A 17,297-nucleotide genomic window follows, 5' to 3' on the forward strand; every position below is an offset into this window, starting at 1 on the left:
TTTGTTCCATGGTAAGAAGGTGCCATTTCTTCACCATTTAATTTACTGTATAAAAGCAGTGTAATATGTCAGTGACAGTTCAAAGAACAAATAAAAAGAAAACCTCTATGTGTCCTCCCCAGAGAAGGGATGTATTTTTCCTTTCCTTTCCAATTCAGCAAGACATTTCAAGTGTTTATTTAATCATTGTACAAACACAAAATAAGTTTGCTTAAATAAATAAATGGCTAAATAAAACAGATTATTCTGCTAGCCTTTATTTGAATGACCTACATATGAATCATGCTCAAGCACTCTAACAGAAGACAACCAGACTGTAGTAAGTCTTTAAGTGGCACTGTTCAGAATTGAACCAATTTGTGCTAATATGGGCTATTCAAATATTTTTAAAGAAATATAACTCTTCCAATTTTAGAAGAGTTGGATCTATCCAAAATATAAATCTTATCTTTCATTTAGATTATGATTCAGTATTTAATGAAGTAGATCATGCTTTACTTTGAGTCAATGAATAGAAAGGCAATTACTATAATTACTGTGAACTATAGTTGCATCTTTTTGTCCATCTCAGTTTAGTTTTCTGTAGTTTTGAACTATAATCTTCCATTGCCGCACTTCTCTTTGTAGCTTTCTAACTGTTTTTTTGCCACAGCATGCAGAAGAGACATCTGTATAAGCTGGAGGCTCTTCTTACTTCCATTATGTCAAATTCATTTCAGAGTTAGGCATCAGAAATTGTGCAGTCAAATTCATTCTGGGCCAGGACATCAGGATTGTGCAGTCAAGCTCAGAACAGCAGTGCTACTTTGCTTATTGCATAATGCTTCTTAAAGGAAGCCAGCCCATTTAATAGGAAAAAAAAACCCACCAAAACACCATTGATATGTATGAAACTTTCTTGCACATGCTTGCAACTTTTTCTGGGTTTTTTTGTTTCATTTACTGATTATTTTTAACATAAATGACATTAAATTAATTTAAAGCAGCAATTGAAATCAGATTTAACAATTTGCAATGAAATCATGTCAGGGAAAAATATCACCGCACACAATTTTTATAACTAAGACATTGTTTTGGAGGAAGAGGCAAGACAGAGTATTATCTGTTTTACCCTTTCAGAGACTCTTGTTAGTTTTGGCCTGAGGGTAAGAATTTGATTAAAACGTGTGAATTAATGGTGTCTTTCGTCAAGATTTAATGTTGCTGCTGTTTTTCAACTAGAAGGTTTGGGACTTGATTATGTTTGCTTTTAAATTTTGGGAAATAATACCCAGAAATCAAGTTAGCATCTACTCTTCTTGTTCTTTAGAAAGTCAGAATAGGTTATAAGTCCTTTCTAAATTTAACGCCTATTATTCTGCAGTGAGATTCTGTCAGGTATTGGTGATCAAAATAGCATGCTAACAGACTTCTACTTACCTATTTGGCAATGATTGTTTGATTTTTATTCTGCAGCTGTGCATCTTCAAGAGGGAGATCACTGTTTTGGCAACCTAGTGTAGTCAGGTCGTTTACCTGTTCAACATTACTTAATCTGTTTTGTCTAGCTTCTTTATCATCTCGATAAAAATTGCAGAAGATAAATTGATGTGTTATTTTCTCTCTGACATTTCTTTTTCTTCCTCTTTTGATTTCAGCCACAAAGAGCTGTAAGTCCTCCTCAAGTATCCACCCCAGCATATAACCTAGCAGAAAAGTGAACTTAATTTCAGAGGAATTCACTCACTATAATGTGTTGTGTTTGCACCTTAGGCAATCATTGCTTCCAGAATGAGCATGCAAAGGGCAGAAAGTAGTCAATTGCCATTTCAGTGGCTTCTTGTTGTGCTGTGGAAAAGTGAAAAAATGTTTGTGTAGCTGAACTTCGGTGGAATTCCTGTCTTATATTTATATTCTTGATGCGTTATTAGGATCTTAGTTATTGGATCACATATAGATATAACTATTGTTTTTCAGAGGAGAAGGAGAAGCAGCATGTGGTTTCTTTATGCTTTCATACATCCTCTCCTTCTATCTACAGAGAGATTTTCATGATTTATTAATGATTTTTAAAACTTCATGTTCTGTTAACACAACAGACCACCACAGTGTTTTCCTGTATTGCTTAAAAGAGGCTTGTGTTCTCCTGAAGTCTTCAGTCTTCAAGATTAAGCCTGAACAAAATTACTATTTTTTTTTTTTTCTGGACCTTCTAATACTGACCAGGTGACATCATCCATACCCATCTCCCCAGCTCAGGAATGCAGGAATGTTCCTTTAAGCTTTTCTTCAGTTCATCCTATTGCTTCTTTCTCAGGACTCTCTCAAGGACTCGTTATGAAAAAGAAAAACACACTGTGTCATTATTTTTGTATAACATGGAAAGATTGCAACAAATCATGCTTCTCCAAAATTCTAGATCTTCTACAGTTTTGAATGATATTAAAATAATATAGACAGTTGAAATTCAGACTATTTTTTTTTTATACATGAGGAGAGCTGATTTTTGTGAATAAGATGGGAAGAAATATTAAACGGATCATCAAATTGAGTAGCTTAAAAAGTTTTTGAGGGAAGAAAGGATGAGTTCTTTAGGAAAAAATACTTTTGTCCCTTCTCTGTTATAAAGAAAAAAAAACTAATTGAGGAAAGATGGATTTTTAGACCTGTTGAACTGGGAAAACATTGATTCTTAGGGAATCATATTTTCAGAAATCTGAAACTCAGCTAGACAATTATTTTTCTGTGTACAGTCAACAGTTCTACAGCATGATGCAGTCTTCTGGATCAGAAACTGTGGGATCTCCTGCGGTTTTTATTATTGCTATCGCAAATTAGTTTTTCTAAGAATAATACTCTAAATGCTGTTCACATACCAGTAAAGACTAGATTTTTTCACGCAAATAAGGAAGAAATTTTTTATGATGAGGGTGGTGAAACACTGGCACAGGTTGCCCAGGGAGGTGGTAGATGCCCCATCCCTGGAACCGTTCAAGGTCAGGTTGGACGGGGCTCTGAGCAACCTGATCTAGTTCAGGGTGTCCCTGCTCATTGCAGGGGGGTTGGACTCTATGACCTTTAAAGGTCCCTTCCAACCCAAACCATTCTAGGATTCTATGATAAATAATAATTAAATGTGTTTCCAAAGCATCACATTCTCTAAAATTTGGTGAAAGACAGCAAGTTAAGATGGGCCAGTTTCTAAATGTAACTGCTCAAAATAAATGTATTCATAACAGATACAATAGCTGTTGTTTGTAAAGTTCTGTGGAATGAAATTTATTTTAGTAAGCATTAAAAAGTTGTTAAAATTTAAATAAAAGAAAATCCATATTTTCAATATGTGCTTAGCTATCTTCTGTTAGTACTTGATAAAAATAAACACAAAAAAGTTGCTGTGGCTGAGAATCTGGGGCTCGTGTTTTGGCCCGTTTGCCTGTCAAATCTATGGCACTGTTCTCTCTCCTCTCCCTGCCCTTCATTTCCTTTCTTTTTTCTTTTCTTTTCTTGAGCAATCAGAAATGGATTTCTGTCCTGCTGAGGTTGTTTACATGTCAAAAGTTTCCTGTTCTTCACCAAAATATTATGAAGTGGAAACCTGTAGAAGTGAGGAGGAAAGTCAAATAAATAAATAAAATAAATCTCCCATATTTCAGTATAGCCAGACAGTAACACTCCTGCTGGAAAGCAAGATTGAAATTACTGGAGCAGTTAGTAATTCTGTGTATGAATTCTGTCTCTTCCTTGGGATGTTGCTGACAAAACTTTTAACATCACAACTACAAATCAAAAGAGATCTGAAACTGCCCACAAATTTTAGGGGTGGGTTCCCTACTTTGTTCCACTGCTTACACAGCAAAAACTGATCATTAAGTCAGCGGAACCCCATGGAAAGATCTACCAGTGTCGGACAGCCAGAGGTGGCAAAGCTGTACCTGGTAGCGACTCCATTGCTGCCATGTGCAAGATACAGGGAAATTTCTAGGCAATAGAAGGAGGCATTGCATGAAAAGAAAATGTGTTAGATGGAGTTTCTGCCCTGGAAGTTCTGCAACCAGCAGTTTTTGTTAGAGATGCTCTGTATATCTTCAGGTTCCCCTGATGCTACAGACTGTGCTTGCGGAGTCTGGCTGAAGGCGCAGTTTCCTTGCCTGCAGTGCTCTCCAGTGACCTTCAAGCACCACAGAAAATTTATCTTTTAAACCTTATATATTAAACAAAATGGATTGACGAAGAGATTACCAAAAATGTAAACTCAGTAGAGCAGGAAACCCCAAAAAGCAGTGGTCAGACAATACGCATGGATAAGCATAGGCAACCTCTGGTGTGCAGGATTAGTGGAGGTCCTCATGACCAGTCATAGGTAACATCCTCTCAGCCTTTTTGATTTTGTACTTTCACTTTGCATCTGGGCAACCTGACCTTTACATCCACCAGATACTTTTAAACAATCCACTTCCGTCTTTCTGTCTAATGTTAAACTACTCAGATCTGTTGTTGTTTGCTTTCCTTCTGTAGGTGAACGGTATTGATCTTCGAGGTGCTACCCACGAGCAGGCTGCAGCTGCGCTAAAAGGAGCAGGGCAGACGGTAACAATCATAGCACAATATCAGCCAGAGGGTAAGCAAAATAATAAACTTAAAGACATATGGTAAAAGATAAGTGCTTTAAAGCCAGCCATTTAACAGGATGTGGCTGCTGTAGATAGTGCTTTTCCCAGCTATCATCAGAAGTCATCTGGAATGAAAACTCAACTGGCAATTCTAGCCCAAGCAAGTGGCTGTATTTTTGTCACAGACTTTGCTTTTAGAAGTATTTTATGCACCTATAAGAACCATCTTTAAATATGCATCTAATAAGACAGTAATCAACGCTTAGTTAATAATTTTACTTTCATTATTGCTTGTTTTATGTTCTTTTCTATTCTCCTTCTGGCGACAGATAGTGCAAAATATAAGCTAAGAAGGAACAGAACTGCCAGGAAGATCTGAAGTTGCTTCAGACAATCAGATCAGAATTGAACAAAGATTGGCTTCCTGCCAAATGCATAGAGCCTCCCATTACTTTTGGATGAAGGTGTCCTTGTGTTTCCAGGGCAATTAGCCCCAGATAACAAGTACTGACTAGAGAAAATGACAGCTTTCTAAATAACAGCATCAACAGGAAATTCAGAAAAATATAAGACATTTACAGTGGGATGTCTCATCCATCTTACGGTGTCTAACATTTAGCTTTCTAAAGCTTAAGCTAGTTTCAGTGGGAAGAAGTAGGCATTGTTTGATTCTATGAGTCCAGAGTTAAGTGACAGAACTTCTCATTGTCCATGAGCTATGTTTTTTCCTGATATGACTATCTGAGGCTTTCTAGGAATTCACGAAAGGAATATTACTTTCTGATAGGAACTAAAGATGGTTTTCCTCTGCAGTAGTTGTTACTTCAAAACTTTTTCCAGGTGAATTCAGCAACTACAGGTGTCTGTGAAGACTTGCTGGCACTGTTTTATCCGTTTTCAGTAAAAAGTTCTAGCTCAATTCGCAAGTCCTGCTATGACCTGCCAATGCAAGTTGTTGATTCTGCCTGATTGTGGCCAGAGTAGGACACGTGTAGGTCTCAGGTGAAACAGAACAGCTCTAATAGTAGGTTCAGATACTCAGTTTTTTCAGAGACACTGGGGAGATGTATTAGTACTGCCAGAGTTTATCCAGCATGATACCTTCTTTTGTTTCTCTGGCTCCTGAAGATAGCACACAAAGAGAAAAACAGCTGTATTTTAGTCAAACTTACAATTGTGCTTCAGATCTGGTAGCATGCATCCATGTATTGGTTTATCTGCACTTGAGTCACCAAGCAGAATAAATGAGGATGTACTAAGAAATGGGCAGATGAGAGCAAATGAAATTGTGTCTATCTTTAGTTAAATAAAAGGAACATATTAATATGAAAATGCATAAGCCATAATGAGTTATTTCAAAAAAAAGGTATTGAAAAGCAATTCCATTACAGATAGCTATCCACACTGGATTCTGAATAAAACCAGGTTCCCATTAGTTCCGGCAGTCTTATCTGCTGTCCAGAGATTTTACACTGCAAATACCACCATAGTGTCTAAGCATTTGTAGCAATCACTGGCATTTCAAAGTCGTTCTATGCCATTGTTAATACACAGAAAAATACATCACTTGACAGATTTTTCCTATTATATTTGAACTTTTGGTTGACATACTTTCCCCCTATATTTTACTAGCTCTGTAATATGTCAAATTCAGTTTTGGTGAACATGCAATTCAAACGATGCTGATAAAATCCATCAAGTATTATATTGCATATTTATCCTATTTTTCTGATAACAGTGCTCCGTTCACCAAAAACCCTGGTGAGGGCAGACTAGGCCCGACTGCGTGACTTGTCAGTGAAGCACAGCCAGTTTTCCGTTTCACCCAAATCATTCAAAATGCACTGAAGAGAATGGAGCTGGTGAAGAACACAGCCTGAAAGTTAGCCTTTTTATAGGAAATTATTGACTTTTTTAAGGTAGTGCGAGCATTCAGTAGTTGTCCAGCATGTGTTACCTGACGGCTGAAGTATTTCGTTTTAATCTGAGATGCTGCTTAGTGCCGACTGTATAAACATAGATATGAAATTAAGCATTTATTTCTTTAAAATTTCCCTAACAGCAAGGAAAGATGAAACAAGTTTAAAACAGTTATTTAACTAACCTTCCAAGAGAATGACAGAAAGACAAACACACTCTATATCAGCATAAATATCTATTTTATTCCAACGATTCGGCACACCTCGTTTTGTCCTTTCTCTGTGATTTATATCTGATCTCTTATTTACCATATCTTACCTTGAAGCATATATTGGAACACAGTCATAAAACACAGTCCTATAACTGTACAGCTGTGCTTTCTTCAGGGGCTCCTCACTTTAAAATGCTTCCAAAACTAGTAAAGTACTTAAGCAAAGTAGGCTTGTAGCTTGATTTTTCCATTTTCATACTGGAAGCTCTGAGTTGTTGTTACTACACCTTAAGGTTTTTTGGGGAGATCCAAGAATAGCCACTGCAATTTTTAACCAATACCTTTCTTTTTATCTTTTCCAGCTTATTAAGCCTTTACATGTTGTTGCAAACAAAAACATTCAATGAAACCGTTAGCTATTGATATTTCAGATATTAAGTGATGATGATATAATTACTAGTCAATACTACAGGCCAGCTGATGATTAGCAATTAAAATTGTTAGTAGAAAAAGCTTATGTTCCAATAATTTAATTTTTATGCAGTGAAGAAAAGCTTACAGCACACTTATCTTGGCAATATCTCCCAAAAAATGAATAATATACTTTGGTGTGGGAAGAAAATGAGGTGACTACTATAGAAACAGCTTTCAAAGTTTAAATTTCCCTTTCCTTCTTTCAAACAGTCAAAAGTTCATCTAAGCCTCGTATGAACTCCCCTCACATTTATGTGCATAGACTGGGCAGCAAATCTCATGAGAATGGCAACTCCTGCAAAAAAATCTAGTACTTGCCATCAATTGAATAGCTTTTCCTCTTGGTATTATGGCACTTGTTTTTCTCATCCTGTCTGGAATAAACAAATGCAGAGACTAGCTCAGATAAAATAGAATAGCATCACAACACTTTTTTGAATGCTGTCAGACTTGGAGTTGGTGATGGTGCTTATCTGAACCACGTTGCCTGTCCCTCACATGAAAGTGGTCTTGGAAATAGGAGAAAAGCACAGAAGCAGTGATTTCATGAGAAGGAGCTGAATGGAAATACAAGGAATAGTATGAAGAATGGAGAACAACTCCTCAGCTCTTCTGCTCTTCTATCCCTGTTTTCCTCATGTACACTCACCATTATTTCCCTCATCTCTCTGAGAAATAGAAGAGAAAAAAAGAAGTATGAAAGTCCAAATTCACAGAAATGCAAATTCTGTGATCAAAAGTATGGAAATATTTTTAGGAGCAAGAGGAAAACGAATCATAGAGATTAAAAAAATCAGAGCTCAACAGTGAGAGTACATGTTTATAGCTTTAGGAACAGTGGCCATAACTCTGGGCTTTTTGAGTTATTTCTTACTTTTATTTTAAAAACTGAAAATAACCTGTGTGCTGTATCTTATGTATACATGTATTGTGTAAATGGAGGTCAAGTAATGTTAGGCTCCATGATCTCTAACCATCACTGTGGGTGTAGTTCATACAGGGGTTTATGCACGTATTCAAAGTCCACCAGCTGCACCAAGCTGCAGAAAGGTGCTTTTTTATATTCATGTGCTGCTCGCATCTTCTGCACATGGTGGAAATGAAATTAAAGAGAATTTAAGGACGAAAACCTACTTAGAACAAAATTAGAAGAGGAACCGATCACTTATATTTAGCTTTGCTTTCCAATTTTTAATATTCTTGGAAGCATTTTAACTCTCCTCCCAGCTTAGCAACTCTCAGATGTCTTTTAAAACATTGTACAAACATGGAGCTAGCGAGTAGGCCCTTCTCTTCTGCAAAATAAAAACCTGAGCCTAGAAAATAATCTTAAGGTGGAACAGCATGTCCTTATTAAACAATGAATTAGAAATTAAAACAGGGGATATATACCATATAGGGAAACACTTTTTACACTTCCAGGTTTTTATGCAGGACATATTTTGATTTCAATGGCAACAGTTATAAATTGCAGCCCAGTATGGAAGGAGTTAAGAAAAAAACCTTTTGTCAGTAAAACTGAAATACGTTTCAAAGGAAGGTGAACTTCGGTTGAAATAGTGACAACTTGTCCTGAAAGACACAGCTTGGGGGGGGGGGGGGGGGGTAGACAGAATGTTGGACTCCTAATGAAGCTGCTAAAAAGCTTTATTGCACATTTTAGTCTGAAATGCTCATGAACCTTCCCCCTGCAGCAGTGTGAAAGGGTAGACCTTAGCCTGAAGATTTTTACAAAACATTCAGTGTGAGTGGTCTGCGAGCTGCGTTGTGCTGCATTGCAGTGTCTCTGCAGCTATTCCCTCAAAACAGTCCCTGGAAAACTGTTAAACCACTCGGAAATTTCATGTGCTTTAAATCTTTCAAGCGAGCCAATTAACTTGCTTTCTTAACAGCTTGCATATAGGGAAAACATCCATTGATTACAGTTTGATTAGACCAGCTGACAGTGAAGAGGTCAAAAAGTTGTTAGAGCAAGAAGATTTCTGCTTTATCGCCTTTTGAATTAGCTGTTAGCTGCTTGCTCGGTGACTCTACGCTGCGCCTGCTGAGCGGTGAGTAGCTGAGTTTTAGTTAGAGAAAGAGATACTGTGATAGGCAGTGTCTTTCTTTGCAGACATTAGCTAAGGAAATTATTGGAGAGCTGCACCTACAGTTAGAAGCATCTCATGGCAGCTATGGTGCTAAATTCACTTTATAGTTCTTTCATTCCTGAATCTGGGAGGCTCACACAGCGTGTTGGAACAGACCTAACTTTCATAAGCAGCGTTTACGAAAGCGTACTCCTTGTCTTACACATTCATCTGACCTACTAATGCATGAGATCTGTTCATTTTAAAATATCGGAGGAAAAATCCACGGATCACTTTTACAGGTCTCTCCCTGAACAGTCATGGACATGTTTTAGCTCTTTCCCCCGTTTCAGTCTCTGGTCCTGCCTCAGATTACAAACACTTGTCTCCTCTTTCAGTACAACAGTCACATATATTCCTGATTCAGATGCTTAACCTTTCCAGATGCTGTGGGAATAAGGTAGATACAAAATATAAGGGAAGAAAAAATAATTGTATTTATTCATCTTTGTCTAGGTTACTCCTATACTTTGAAATGTGAATACTCATGTTAAAGGTCCCTTTTCCCAGCTGTTGAAAATCAATGTAGCTTAATTACTTGGATAAAGTTGCATTACAGCAGTTGGCTTTCACCTGGAAGCCACTGATCCAATTGCCAAAGAATGCGAGGTATTAAGGTTGTATTTCATGCATGCGTATTAAAGAATATAACATAACCTTGGGATGGCCAAGCTGGATCTGACCAAAGGCCCATTTGCTGAGGATCTTGTTTCCAACAGTGGCCAACAGAGAGAAGAAAGAATGGGACAAGCATGTAGTGACACTTGCACTGAATACTGTCCTACAGACCAGAGGGGGTTGAAAAATCCTCTCCTTGTCCTCAGCTGGAAAATGTCACTGCTGTAAAGATTAATAAAAACAAAAAAAGTTTAGAGGTATGTTTCATAGACTGTCCTGCTGAATATCGGTGAGTGAATTTCATTGAGAAGTTAGGTACATTTTTTTAAGTTAGGAAAATAGAGAAGGAAGGACTAATATAAATGCAAAAGCTCAATGTTATGGTAGTATATTTTTTTTCCTTGTATTAGAGGCTTTTTTTTTAACATAACACCACCAGAGAAGATGTGTTGTTCCAAAACCAGAAAAGTTTTTATTTCAGATCCTAATTTATTGATAATAGTTGATAATGCACCAAAGTTCTCCTATGTAGGAGACAGGGACTGCAGTCTCATTCAGATAACAATATCAAAGACTGCTTTTTTTTCTTTTGTCTTTTTTTTACCCCTCTTTTTACAGTGGCATCTCCAACTCTACTGTTTCCTTATTTACTGATAAAGTTTTTTTACTAAGTTATAGAATAGTAAATAGTTTTCTCTAACTGATTAAATGCCAGGCCTATGCCTCCCTTGCTTGTCCATGAAGTGCCCACTGAAGAGAGTTTAGCCAGATTGCAGATGATGCTGTCAAAACTAATAATTCTTCTAATAATAATTTTAACACATTTTGCTTCAATGGGAGTGCAGAAGTTCACTAAGCAACAAATTGCTCCTTTATTGCAGAGATTTCTGTATAACTTAAGATGATTACCAGTACTATGTGGCTGCAATACACAACTTCATGTAACGTACCAAATCATACCAAATTATATTTGTGCGCTCAAAACTGAAAAGCTGGCACTTAAACTAATCCTTGAGTGCTCCAGGTTATGTCAGCAGTTAATGTCCATGATTAGATGTTGAGATTGGTATTTGCTGGTTTTTCTTTCTTTTGATCTAGTAAACATGACTTTGGTACCCTTAGGACAAATGCAGCAGTTGCCAAGATAGTACCCCACTTGTCTGGCCACGTATGATCCTCACCTTAGGTATAGCTTTTGTGCCTCTAGTTGACGCATACTATTTAGCATATACTGCTTTTATTTTTACATTGTTGGAGCAAAGTTTTCAACTTTATAATTTCATTGCAAGCTTCACACTATCTTGACCTCAAGTAAAAAAAAAACCCAAGCCATGTTTAAAATGGAAAGGACAATTTAAAAACCTCCTGATCCACTTCCAAATTATTTTCTCTTATCACAGCATTTCCTTTCTGCTTTCTGTTTGCCTAAGCTGTCCTCGCCACAGCTTCCACTGTCCTGCAGATTAACTCTAGTCCCTAAGTGACTCTGCCCGTGTACATGGGCATTGCCCCAGCAGGGACAGATATTTCTGAGGTTCTTCAGATGCCACAGCTGAAGAAGCACCAGGGATTACAAATGTTCTTTTAAAGTCAAGCCTTTATAGGATTCTCCTAAGACACAAAAGGCTATATTTTAATTCCTCTGTTAAAGATCACATTCCCTGTAGAGTTACACAGCGTAACTCATCCAACACTGAATATTTTATAAAAAGCAGATTTCTAATTTTTTTTTCTTTCTCTGAGATAGCCAGCACTCACTGTGCATGAAACAAGTTATGTCTTTGAGATGTTTTCTTAATGTTTTTGTGCAGATTCATTTGTGTTTAATGTAGTCACCCCAGTCTGCAGGACTGTATTTGCTGTTTCCTTACAGACTCCTGAGCTTTCTCAATTCCCATTTTCATAGATGTTTCAGTTTAAGAACTTATTTTGTAATTCAGTCATATTTAGCTCTTGTTTCTATCAACAGGCTTCAAATTTCCTTAAATAGGATATACTTCCATACAGTTGTCAGTGTCAACTATAGGAAAGTGTGCAGGGAAAACATGATTTCCTTTCAAAACCTGTCTTTTCTTGTTTTCATTTTAAATGTGATAGCATGAAGTTATGTGGGTTTTTTTTCTGTAATTCTTTCTTTGAGCTTCAGTTACAGTGCAGGTCCTGTTTGGTGTTTTGTTGTTCGTATACAGCCTTCTCTGCTCAATTACATCTATATATACACAGAAAAAAGTGTATCTGTTAAATCCTCATGCTGGAGATGATTATTAATTGCTTTTCTTTGCCAATTTATTAATTAAAGTTTAGTAATTTCCTCTTTTTACTGTTTTGTTAAGGTAATCATTAATAAGTCTCATTGGGAATACAAATGAAGAGTTGATTTTCTTTTTGCAACAGCTGTTATGTTTGCAGCTGCTAATTTAACTGTCAAGTATGGGCTACAAATTCTTTCCACTTTTTTTCCCTGTTTAAGATTTCATTAAACTGAAATCCATTTCACCTGTGGTTTTGCCCTTACATGCCAGCTTTTTCAGAAAACAAGACCTTCGAGCAATGGAAAAGATATGTATGGATTACCTTAAAGGGGGTTGTGATGAGGTGGATGTTGGTCTCTTCTCCCAAGTGACTAGTGACAGGACGAGAAGAAATGGCCTCCAGCTGTGCCAGGGGAGGTTCAGGCTGGATATTAGGAAAAATTTCTTTATTGAGAGAGTGGTGAAACATTGGAATAAGCTGCCCTGGGAGGTGGTGGAGTCACCATCACTGGAGGTGTTCAAGGAACATGTGGACGAGGCATTGTGGGACATGGTTTAGTGGGCATGGTGGTGTTGGGTTGATGGTTGGACCTGATGATCCTACAGGTCTTTTCCAACCTTAATGATTATGTGGTTCGTGTACTGGCCTTCTAGTAGTTTCTCAGCAGTAACAGGAATAACAGTTTCGTTACTGCAGTGATACTACTACAGGAATAGTTTCTCTTCTTAATTGATACCCTGGGTTTATATCTCTGGCAATAGAGGAACATTCATAACCATGTGTTTGAGTCTCACCATAGTGGAAGGAACAGGGAGCTGCAGTTGGGAGTATGCTGCTGAGTTAGCAGAGGGGAGCCCAGGGATAATTTGCTTTAGAACCAGACTGAGGGAAAAGTCTTGAAATTCTTTCTGAACCCATTTCAGTGTTTCTTTCTTCTCTCACTCTTTTTCTTTTTTCAATTCCTAATTGTGCTTTTAATCTGAAAAAAAATTATTCCATGCTAAAGATGGTTTCTGTTTGCTTTCTTTTTTACTTTTTAAGCAATAAATTTTACCAACACTTTTGCTATTTTAATTCTTTCATAGTGACATCATTTCATACATCATATGATTTCAGACGCTCATATTTACTTCGAGCTATTCACTTTAAAGGGTGTTCTCTTTTCTTACTGACATTTGCACTTTGCAAAGACGCAGTTTGTTTCTTTATTGTGTTGCTGTTTAGTTACCTAAAAGCATCGCTTTTTTTTCCTTCTTTACATACAGTTAGTGTAAGTTTGTCCTATTTCATTGCTAATGCTTTTCCTAGTCTTCATGATAAATTCTACGACTTAAAGTTTAGAGGTTATTATGGTAACTTCTTGAAACAGCTCCTGGTTGATTGGGCTATTTAAGATACTGAAGACTTCACAAAAATATTTTTTATCCAAACAGTTTAACGTGTTTTAGTTTAATAGAGTTCAGAAGCTCACTAGAAACCTGGGTTTCTCTGCCTTCAGGTGAATTACTTCATGTAGAGACATGACTGAAGATACAAAACAGTCCATAAAACGGATGAAATTTCACAATAGAGTCAATATTACTGATGCTCATGTGCTTAAACTAATACTCAAATACAGGTTCTGTACAATCCCTGTGTGTTCAGCTTATGTCCCCAGAGAATATGAATACCAAAACTTTAAACTTTCTCTGCAGTAATTTATCTTAAAATGCTGAGCAAGCAAAATGTTTTGGTTTGCAATTAAAAGTATGTTCTCCTGGGGTTTCCTAGAGAACTCTTGAATCTATTAAAAAGCAAAAAAAGAAGGAAGTGTGGCTTTCAAATCTATCCTGTAAGCTCAGGGTGCGTTTCCTTCAGTGTTTAGTTAGAAAGAGACAAATTGTAGAGAGAATTTCTGGTGTCATTTTCTCCGCTTGCAAAACATCAGCAAGGGCAAAAGAGCAACTATAGGAGAGAATGAAGATCCATCATATGAAAGGATGAAGGTTTCCCAAAGGATGTGGGGACTACAGCCTGCTTCTGGAGCTCTCTCATGCTGAGGAAAGAGGGCAAGCCTGACGCACAGTGACAGCTGTTAGGTAGCATTGCTAAATATCACAGGACACAACGGCATACCGGGGATTTTCTTGGCCCAGTGCTGCGGCTGTTGTCAGCACAAAATTCACAGTGAGGTCAATGCAAGTGTTAGGGACAGTCTTTCATAATTCTTATTTCTAAAGCTTACAGATCTTGACATATACAGGGATTTTCTTTTAATTATGTTACAGAGCTAGGCAAATACAAGCTAAATTTTTTTTTTTTTTTTTTTTTTTTAAATGGGGCCATTGGCTAAGCTGGTTGCCCAAGGTCTCTCAGTGGAGAGAAGTAAGCCTCTGTGAGCTCGTTCAGCCTTTTTGGATGAGATGAATCTCTTCTTACTAGCTATAGAGGGAACTTCCATGACTAACTTAGGCTGGATGGACAAAGCTAAGGCTAGATGAATTAACCTCTTCTGGTGTCCCTGGGAAGCAGCTACTAGTAAAGTGCTACGCAGACAGATGAAGTTGCTTTCCCCACCTCACCAGGTGAACTGATAATGAAGCCAGAAATAAATTCTTTGAGCCCTATGCCTTTGGTTTAGTCACTAGACAACACATTCTCTCAGGAATAATTCTTGACGCAAGTTAGTACAATCCTTTCACTTACAACAGTGAATAGTTATCCTGCTCTGTGGGACTTCCTAACTCCGATCTCTGCTTGCTGAGAGTGGCTACATAAGGGATATTTAGTGAAAGTATAAATACTGATTTGGAGTGCACTTAATGGATAGGTGGTCATGTCATTATTATGAAGAACAGAAATGCTATTGAGTAGACTTTTATGCATGCTCACACACACACATCCACACATGCAGCCATTGGAAACTGGAATTTGGGATCCACATGGCCAGATTTAAGAGCTGCATGGAATGCCTGCAATAGATTTTTTTCACAGCTGTCACATGCCACACATTCTTAGATTGTAAGTGCGTGTGAAGGCTAAGTAAGAAGTTATACAGTATCAGCTGGCACGCTGAGCTCTGCCTGAGATAAAACTATTTTTCAGCAAGTCAGTTCAATGCCTCTGAAAATCTTTACTACTGAGCTACTTCTACAATAAATTCCCCCTTTTCCATGATCTTGATCGACATCATTCTTTCTTACATTATTTTCTTCTTCATGGCTGTTAACCTGGCAGTTGTTAAGAGAAACAAGAATCAGAGTTAGACTTCATTGTCAGTCTCAGTACTTAACTACAGACTCATTGAAAATACTTAATTAACTGCAGAATCATTGAAAGAATGTCATATGTCATGTCAGCTTCAAAATCCCCCTCTGCTTAATATTAATTTTGAGTAAGAAAGCCTTTTACATCATAGATGAATGCGCTGAAGACACATAGTATCTTGATTTTAGCCTCTCTCACCTGTATGGGTTACTGTATAATGGCTACGTTAGAGACTTAAATGAAAGCTGAAGTAAATGGAATATTTTTTTTAAATTTAATATTAACCATAGTTCAGTGGGAAGAAGCCTCTAAAGATATAACATCATTTATTTATAAAGTAAAATTTTCTATATATTTTAACCTGAGAACCCATCTTCTTTTAAAAGCTCTAGTATCTTTTGAACATAAGTAATTTTTTCCCCTGGTTTCAGGGTTGAAGATGGTTTCAGAGATATTACAGTTAATATTTCCTGAGCCAGGTGCTCAAAGTTAAACTCTGAAATAGAAATATCCTGATCTGCTGCACTGCTGAATTATGTGAATGATCACTTCTCTTAAAATTTGGTTTAATCCTATTTTGTAGCTTAAACATGGACTTAAAAGTCTGGCATTAGTCACCTGTTCTGGAAAGTTTGTTATCAGACATCTTGAAGTACTTTCTAGTGACTTTCTAATTCCCTTTGCAGTTTGCAAGGGAAACATGTGAGACTAACTCAAGTAATAATTACTATTTTTAACACTTAACATATTGCATATTTGCTTTTAAATAGTTTACACAGAATAGCTCAGAATTATGCAGAAAATTCAGATTTTACAAACTTTGAACGCCATTTGTAAATGTCGGGTTTAATTGTTGCTTCAGTGCTGTTTGGTGCCTAAATCCACAAAGGAATGTGTAACGAGCACGTTAAGAGTCAGTCAGGTTACTTTAGCTTCAGTTCAATGCCTCCTAGATGAGAATTTTTCTTTTTCTTGGAGAGACTCAGAGTAGGGGGTTTTGTTGCTGGGTTTTGTTTGAGTTTTTTCCCCCCCAGTAACTCTGGATCCTTATCTTTGTCTACATCGGGCCCCCAAAACTGATGTCAAACTCATCAGCTGCTTTTGCAAATCTTGCTACTCAGCATTACAGGATATCTTTATGTGGTGATAAACTACACAGTATAGATGAGGGCAGGTGGATAGTGGGGTTCATCCCCACCAGAACCTTATAAGCCTTGCTAAAATCGTTCTTTGTTGTTCTGTGTTAATAACGACATGTAACAAGTTTCTGTGTAGATGCATATAGCACTTCAGCACATCAGAGAGTCCTCGTGCATTTGCAGTGCCATGCCTGAGTCTTCCTTCCCTCTTGTGCCAAGCATGGGCAGCACATGTGGGAGCATGCAGAGGGGATGACTGAGACTGATTGCCAAGAACTGATTTTCTTAGTTTGCTTTTGCACCAGTTTGGGCACCAACACAAACAAAAATTATATGAAAATGGGTCTGCAAAGTCGCCCTCAGTGGGGATTTTGCTGGCTATCGCCTGACTTGCATGTGGCAATGGGGACTGAACGTGAAAGGGGGACAGAGGAGAGAACTGCAAGAACCTGGTACTCTGACTTTTCTGTGATTTCATTTGTGAAGTGAGTGCTGAAAGTTTGTTGTACAGCTGGGCGCTTCAGTTATACCCTTTTGTTTTGTGTGTCTGTACTTTTCAATATTGTTCTTTTAAACCTCCATTGTGTTACAGGTGTGTATGTGTGCGTTTGTGCAAAATTTTGTGTGGAGATCCCCACCACCTAAACCATTCGAGCAGCCTCTGATAGAAATTATCAAAGCTAGGTCTGAATAAGGGTGATCTGCCTACATGGCT

At 37.5% G+C, this 17,297-nt stretch overlaps 1 protein-coding gene across 7 annotated transcripts in view; it reads left to right on the forward strand.

Moving 5' to 3' along the window:
- Positions 1 to 17,297, forward strand: part of DLG2 (discs large MAGUK scaffold protein 2) — a 660,722-nt gene that overhangs the window by 443,961 nt on the left and 199,464 nt on the right. For all 7 annotated transcript variants that reach the window (XM_059823460.1, XM_059823481.1, XM_059823437.1 and 4 more), the window contains one exon: positions 4,498 to 4,600. In XM_059823460.1, coding sequence (XP_059679443.1) covers positions 4,498 to 4,600 — 103 coding nt within the window. The remainder of the gene's footprint in view (positions 1 to 4,497; positions 4,601 to 17,297) is intronic.

Source organism: Gavia stellata, chromosome 1, assembly GCF_030936135.1.
Source record: "Gavia stellata isolate bGavSte3 chromosome 1, bGavSte3.hap2, whole genome shotgun sequence".
In the NCBI taxonomy this organism is placed as follows: Eukaryota; Metazoa; Chordata; class Aves; order Gaviiformes; family Gaviidae; genus Gavia; species Gavia stellata.